Source organism: Pseudorasbora parva, chromosome 7, assembly GCF_024679245.1.
Source record: "Pseudorasbora parva isolate DD20220531a chromosome 7, ASM2467924v1, whole genome shotgun sequence".
In the NCBI taxonomy this organism is placed as follows: Eukaryota; Metazoa; Chordata; class Actinopteri; order Cypriniformes; family Gobionidae; genus Pseudorasbora; species Pseudorasbora parva.
Genome location: NC_090178.1, coordinates 8,209,891 through 8,218,201, shown reverse-complemented (window position 1 = coordinate 8,218,201; position 8,311 = coordinate 8,209,891). Strand labels below are relative to the sequence as shown.

Genomic DNA, 8,311 nt, shown 5'->3' with positions numbered 1-8,311 from the left:
GTCATGTTGGAACAGTAAGGGGCCATCCCTAAACTGTGAAAACTGTGAAATTGTCCAAAATGTCTTGGTATGCTGAAGCATTAAGAGTTCATTTTACTGGAACTAAGGGGCCAAGCCCAACCCCTGAAAAAACAACACCACATCATAATCCCCACTCCACCAAACTTTACACTTGGCATAATGCAGTCAGGCAAGTACCGTTCTCCCGACAACCCAAACCCAGACACGTCCATAGGATTGCCAGAGAAGCGTGATTTGTCACTCCAGAGAACATCTCCACTCCTCTAGAGTCCAGTGGCGGTGTGCTTTGCATCACTGTGAAGTGATGTAATGTTTGGATGAGCTGCTCGGTCATGGAAACCTATTCTATGAAGCTCTCTACACTGTTCTTAAGCTAATCTGAAGGCCACACAAAGTTTGGAGGTCTGTAGCTATTGACTCTGCAGAAAGGTGGCGACTTTTGCGCACTGTACGCCTCAGCATGTGCTGACCCCACTCTGCGATTTTACGTGCCATACAACTTCATGGCTGAGTTGCTGTTGTTCCCAATTACTTCCACTACCACTGTTATAATACCACTAAATTTGACCATGGAATATTTAGTTGTGAGGAAATTTCACGAATGGACTTATTGCACAGGTGGCAAAGAGTGAGACAGCTCACTAGGTTTTAATTGTAACAGAGCCATTGTGTTTCAGATGATTGTGTGCTTAAGTAGCTTAGCCAACAAGACCCAAGGTGTAAAAAAAATGTAATCCAGGATTAAATGTAGTGTGAAAAACATAACTGATAACTCAGTTAAGTAAAAGAGCACCATCTGAGGAATATCATTTTCTGTGGGTCATTTAAATTGTATCTGTGGATGATTCATGCACAGCTTAATCATTGGCATGGCAGCACATCTATGCCAGAGGTGCAAGCAGTCTGCTGTGTGTCTGCGTTCACACTCTCAGTCACATGACCAGCTGCTGGTGGAGCTGTGAAAGAGTCGTCATTTAGTAGTCTGTGTGAATTCTCTAAACCAAAGAAAACTTCTCATATGAACAAAAGACAAAATGATGTTGAGCTCTGAAAGCACAATGAAAGCATTAATTCTATAAAAGAAGCAAAACTTTGACAATTTAATCGTATTTTTGCTCCTGTAACAAGCGCCAGTTCCAGAATTGTCATTTTCCCTTACATACTGCTCTATTGGTCACTTTGATTTACTGTCTGTGTGGAGTATCCCCATAAGTCATCTTGATCTGATGCGGTATGGTTCGGACAGGATGCTGGTATGGTTATTGATCCCCCTGTCTCTCTCTCTCTCTGTGTGTGTGCGTGTCTTTCTCTCACAGGTCTAATTGTGTATCTGGGTATGATGGTGGGTGCCTTTGTGTGGGGAGGTTTGGCTGACCGAATCGGGCGCAGACAGACACTTCTTATCTCTCTCTCCATCAACAGTGTCTTTGCTTTCTTCTCTTCCTTTGTCCAAGGATACAGCTCTTTCCTGTTCTGCCGTCTGCTCTCCGGTGTGGGGTAAATACACATTTCACACCACCACTATCTCTTTTGTATTTTTAAACAAAATTAGTGTTTAGATATGAGGGAAGGGCAAAATTCCAATGTGGGTCCCTTTCAGATAAATTTATATAAATAAATATGGAATCAAAATAGCTAATAGTAAAAACAAAATAGTAAAAAAAAATGGCCGCATTCTAATTATATTGCATATTATAAAATATCTGTTCTTCCATAACACAAATAAAGGTTTATATATATATATATATATATATATATATATATATATATATATATATATATATATATATACACACACACACACACACACACACACACACACACACACACACACACACACACACAGGCCCTTTTCAAAAAATTAGCATATTGTGATAAAGTTCATTATTTTCCATAATGTAATGATAAAAATTAAACTTTCATATATTTTAGATTCATTGCACACCAACTGAAATATTTCAGGTCTTTTATTGTTTTAATACTGATGATTTTGGCATACAGCTCATGAAAACCCCAAATTCCTGTCTCAAAGAATTAGCATATTTCATCTGACCAATAAAAGAATAGTGTTTTTAATACAAAAAAGTCAACCTTCAAATAATTATGTTCAGTTATGCACTCTGGAATACTTGGTCTGGAAACCTTTTGCAGAAATGACTGCTTCAGTGCGGCGTGGCATGGAGGCGATCAGCCTGTGGCACTGCTGAGGTGTTATGGAGGCCCAGGATGCTTCGATAGCGGCCTTAAGCTCATCCAGAGTGTTGGGTCTTGTGTCTCTAAACTTTCTCTTCACAATATCCCACAGATTCTCTATGGGGTTCAGGTCAGGAGAGTTGGCAGGCCAATTAGCACAGTAATACCATGGTCAGTAAACCATTTACCAGTGGTTTTGGCACTGTGAGCAGGTGCCAGGTCGTGCTGAAAAACTAAATCTTCATCTCCATAAAGCTTTTCAGCAAATGGAAGCATGAAGTTCTCCAAAATCTCCTGATAGCGAGCTGCATTGACCCTGCCCTTGATAAAACACAGTGGATCAACACCAGCAGCTGACATGGCACCCCAGACCATCACTGACGTTGGGTACTTGACACTGAACTTCAGGCATTTTGGCATTTCCTTCTCCCCAGTCTTCCTCCAGACTCTGGCACCTTGATTTCCGAATGACATGCAAAATTTGAGCAACAGTCCAGTGCTGCTTCTCTGTAGCCCAGGTCAGGCGCTTCTGCCGTTGTTTCTGGTTCAAAAGTGGCTTGACCTGGGGAATGCGGCACCTGTAGCCCATTTCCTGCACACGCCTGTGCACGGTGGCTCTGGAAGTTTCTACTCCAGACTCAGTCCACTGCTTCCGCAGGTCCCCCAAGGTCTGGAATCGGTCCTTCTCCACAGTGTTCCTCAGGGTCCGGTCACCTCTTCTTGTTGTGCAGCATTTTTTGTCACACTTTTTCCTTCCCACAGACTTCCCACTGAGGTGCCTTGATACAGCAGTCTGGGAACAGCCTATTCGTTCAGAAATGTCTTTCTCTGTCTTACCCTCTTGCTTGAGGGTGTCAATGATGGCCTTTTGGACCGGGTCGGGTCGGCAGTCTTACCCATGATTGCAGTTTTGAGTAATGAACCAGGCTGGGAGTTTTTAAAAGCCTCAGGAATCTTTTGCAGGTTTTTAGAGTTATTTGGTTGATTCAGATGATTAGGTTAATAGCTCGATTAGAGAACCTCTTCATGATATGCTAATTTTTTGAGACAGGAATTTTGGGTTTTCATAAGATGCCAAAATCATCAGTATTAAAACAATAAAAGACCTGAAATATTTCAGTTGGTGTGCAATGAATCTAAAATACATGAAAGTTAAATTTGTATCATTACATTGGAAAATAATGAACTTATCACAATATGCTAATTTTTTGAGAAGGACCTGTATATATGTATATATAAGGTATGTAATGGATTACAATCAACCAATCATCTGTCAGCTGTTAAATGTAATCATTTTTGTATTTAGATAATACCAATTTAGTTCAACCAATGACCAAGCAATGCTTCCTTTTGTTCAGTCTGTGGTGTCAAAGGCCTCATTAGCAATTAAATAAAAAACACTGAAGCAAATCATGTTTAGGTCAAAGTGTCTGGATAATGTTGGTCTCAAATTTGTATCAATTTTACCGGTAGTCCACTGTATGAAGAATTTGGGGGTATAATATTTCACAGTTTACTTTATTTTGCTATCCTCACTTACATAAAAGGACTAAAATGTCCTGCAAAAAATGATATCTTGTATCTGAATCATTTTGTGTGTGTGCGTGTGTGCGTGTGTGTGTGTGTGTGTGTGTGTGTGTGTGTGTGTGTGTGTGTGTGTGTGTGTGTGTGTTGAATTAGCTTTTATTTTTATATATAAAATATATTTTTGTCATTTTTATTGGTTTTATTATATTTTTTTTAATCTATAATTTATTTTTTAATTTTAGTAATATTAGTATTCGTATTTAAATGTTTTATTTCAGTTAATTTCAAAGTTAAAAATTTTTCTCATTTCATTATAGTTAATATATTTTTTCAACTTATTTCAGTTAACATTTTTTTTAATAGTTCGTTTTTACTACCAATAACAAATATAATATATATTTATGTATTATAAACTTATAAATGGAATAGATTAAAGGTGGAATTTTAAACAAATTATTTATTTTCGATTTATAATTCTGGAAATTCCCCATATCCCCATGTGTATGAGCATGTACTGTAAAATAAATAAAACAGTATACTAAAAACTACATTTGCAGCAGTTACATTAAAAAAAAAGTATTCCATTTTTATTCTACTTTATTTTAATCCAACTCTTAAATGTTTACTAGTTCAATTCAAATTTGGAAATGTTTAAGTTTTTGATGTTTAATGTAGATTTTTTATTTATTTAAATGCACAATATTCTAATATTGGAGTGGCTCTCTGTTTCGTGCTGTAGGATCGGAGGCTCTATTCCCATTGTGTTCTCATATTACTCTGAGTTTCTGGCTCAAGAGAAACGTGGTGAGCACTTGAGCTGGCTCTGCATGTTCTGGATGATTGGAGGCATCTACGCTGCCGCCATGGCCTGGGCCATCATTCCCCACTACGGTAACTATCACACTTAAATCATTGGGGTGGGGGACTGTAGCTTAATGGTTAATTGATCTCAGCTGGTTGCTGATAGGTTGTAGACCCATTAACTCACCACTGTGCCCTTAAGCAAGACACTTAACCTCTCCAGAGGGGACTGAACCGGTAACTTTTGCTGGAGACGTCACAGAAAGTAAATCCACTAATTATCGTGTCATGTTGTGGTGAGCAATAAAGATTTTAGGGATGTATAAACAATCGAATAGAGGTTATAAATCTTCAGAAGTGTCTTTCTATAGCCCTATTCGGATGGTAATTGTTTCTCATGTGGACGTCGTAAAAATAAACTTGCATGCCACGTCAGTGATAAACCTGTGCATCCGGAGGAGCGAGTTTTGTGATCATACGAACCCGCAGTGTCTGCTGTAAATACATATGCTTGGAATTATAATAATAAATTCATATTTAATTTAGTAATAGGAAAATAATGTCCTAATTATTATTTCATTATTTAAATCTCCTGTCATATCCATTACCATGCCCAGAACTCAGAGAGTTGTCATGACAGAAATAAGTTCACTTATATATGGCCGTTTCTTTGAACCAGGCTGGAGCTTCCAGATGGGATCAGCCTACCAGTTTCATAGCTGGCGAGTATTCGTGCTGGTGTGTGCGTTTCCCTCCGTCGCTGCTATCGCAGCGCTGACCACCATGCCAGAGAGCCCACGCTTCTTCTTGGAGGTTAGTGACATCCCACATCCCGGCTTTGGCCAGTGTTTTTTGGTTAATTCTGTTGGTAAATCATACAGAATAAGCTATTTATAAAAGATGACTTTAATGTAATGTGTGTTTTAACAGAACGGGAAGCATGATGAAGCTTGGATGATTCTGAAGCAGGTCCATGACACCAACATGAGGGCTAAGGGATACCCAGAGAGGGTTTTCTCTGTGAGTACAGCTAGAGTCACCACACATTCCTTCAGAAAGAGCAATAACATTAGGACACAAGTGATTTGTGGGAATTTTAATTTCTCAGTATGAATTAGAAATGAAGTATGCAGCCATGCTAATAGGTTTCCATTTATATGGCCTAACTGGAAGTTAAATTGGCTTTCATGCACATTTAATAAAGGTCAATAAAGTTGTTATTTACATGCAAACACGTGTCATATGAATATGGGGACATTCTATAACTATTAGATCCTTTTTATAGTGACAATAATTTGCATTGTAAATCTTAATCGCACTGCTCGCCTCTCACTGTCAAGAAGTTGTATTGTAAAAATATAGAAGTATTTTAATGGTCGTTTTAAATGTCTTTTAACTATTTTAATCACAAATCACTAGTGAGGAATGTTGCAAGAATGGCACAAACACTGGCATAGAATAGCCTGTCCCAACTTGCACACAGCTTTTTACAGGAAGAAGAGTCAGTGTTGTTCCACTCAATGTTAATGGCTTCAAACAGTTCATGGGTAGTTGAAAAATGTTCTTTGAGTTGAATGTGCGACCAAATGTTCACTATATGGTTCAAATATGGACTCTGATCAGGCCAAAACATTAGCCTGATGGGCTTGTTCTCAAGCCAATTCTTGGTTCTCTTTGCCGTTTAGGCGGGAGCATTGTCTCATTGAAAAATAACATCTGGATCATTCCTCATTTGTGGGAAGCATGCCATTCTGCAATATTCTCCTGTACTCTAAAGCATTATTCACTCTGATTGAGATACATTTATTACTATATTTCTCTGGAGATTTTCGAAGACAACACTATAGAGCATCACCATGTTAATCGTGTCTCATTGTGATTCATTACTCCAAACACAACTTCATATATTCTGCCAAAAGCTTCATTCAGCCTTTGATGTTTTTCTGAGACAGTTTTGAAGTTGTGCATTTGCTTACATTAAGCTAATTTCTTGACCAGTTATTTATGGTTAGTGTTTAGCCATTTTGGGCATGGCCCATTTTTTTATTTTATTTTTTGCCAAGGATAGCCTAACTATAGGCTGTTTATGAGTAGATTCCTATCAGTTAACCACACAAACCTATCAGTCACTTTCTCAAGCATGTTGTTGTTAAATCCCCAGGTCACCACCATTAAGACGGTGAAGCAGATGGATGAGTTGGTTGACATGGGTGGAGAGGCCACAGCCTGGCACCAGCGCTGGAGGATCAAGCTGACCAACCTCTTCCACCAGGTAGAGTATGGCAAAAAGAGACAAAGCCACAAAAAAGACTACCACCATATGAAACTTCCATTTGAAATGGTCTCCAGGGACATATTCTAAATTTTTGTACCATTTTATTTTATATCGGTAAAGGTTTCTTGCACCAAAAACGACTCGTTCTCTGACTCTAACCTTAAACAGCTGTACACCAAAAAATGTTTTGGGGTGAAATTCATATTTTTATTTCTCGAGTATAAATTAAATTGATCAAAAGTGACTAAAGACATTTATAATCTTACAAAAGAGTTATATTTCAAATAAATCCCTTTCTTTAGAATTCTGAAAAAAGTGTCAACGTTTCCACAAAAACATTAAGCTGCACATATTAAAGCTTTAATTGTCAACCAAATCTAAAACTCTCTAAAGCAAATGTTAATTAATAATAAAGTTAAAATAAAATATAAAAATAAATAATAAATGTTGCTGGAAATAACTGGAAATAAATAAAAAATTAAAATAAATTAAGTGCAAATAGTAATATTTGAAGAAGAAAAAAACACTAATAAAAATAATGATTAATGGCAAATATTAACTAAAATTAAAATGAAGGATCATGTGACACTGATGAATTCAACTTTACATCACAGGAATTCATTTCATTTTAAACTATATTAAAATGCAAAACCATTATTTTAAATTTTATTAATATTATTATTTCACAATATTACTGTTTTTACTGATCAAATAAATGCAGCCTCTGCTAAGCAGAAGAGACTTCTTTCAATAGTTTAAAAAAAATCTTACTGACTCCAAACTTTTAAATGGTAGTATATGTACATATGTTAATGATCGCTGTTATGATTGGCTAAACTCTTTGCATGAAATAAATATCAATGCCCTTATTGATTTGCTGAATACCAAACATATAAATGTATAGCTATATTAACATGCTTATGTATTAGTGATATTATTGTTATATTGTTACCATGGTGATTCTGATTGACATGTGACAGCTTAATTTCCGTAAATGTTCCAAATGTGTTTATACATACGGTAAAAAATATGTGGAAGATTTACTTTGAAACAGTTTTCACTCGAAATTGCTAGTAAAGAGAAATGGCAAGTAACACATTGGATTAAACATGATATTTTTAAGTAGAAAGACTATCGTTTTTGTTTTAAACATACTCCAATGAATGAATGAATGAATGAAAGACATTTATATAGTACTTTCATATGTACTACTGTACACCCAAAGCGCTTTACACTCATGTCAGGGGTCTCTCCTCAACCACCACCAGTGTGCAGCATCCACTTGGAAATAATCCAATCATCTAAATACAGGTTTTTTTTGACAGTTTAATAGATCAAACTATAAAAAAATGTATGTTTGGTTTCCAGGTGTGGAGCAACTTCCTGACGGTGTTTAATCCAGAGTACCGGAGGATCACCTACATGATGATGGCCGTGTGGTTTTCCATGTCCTTCAGGTAAAGGACTTCTGGTATTTTCTGGACCATCCACTGT

At 37.0% G+C, this 8,311-nt stretch overlaps 1 protein-coding gene across 1 annotated transcript in view; it reads left to right on the top strand.

Annotated features, from left to right (window-relative positions):
• sv2a (synaptic vesicle glycoprotein 2A) overlaps window positions 1-8,311 on the top strand; it is a 49,745-nt gene that overhangs the window by 29,165 nt on the left and 12,269 nt on the right. The window contains exons 3-8 of the mRNA XM_067447971.1: window positions 1,338-1,518; window positions 4,481-4,632; window positions 5,222-5,355; window positions 5,473-5,562; window positions 6,704-6,814; window positions 8,186-8,274. Of these exons, the coding sequence (XP_067304072.1) occupies window positions 1,338-1,518; window positions 4,481-4,632; window positions 5,222-5,355; window positions 5,473-5,562; window positions 6,704-6,814; window positions 8,186-8,274 (757 nt within the window). The remainder of the gene's footprint in view (window positions 1-1,337; window positions 1,519-4,480; window positions 4,633-5,221; window positions 5,356-5,472; window positions 5,563-6,703; window positions 6,815-8,185; window positions 8,275-8,311) is intronic.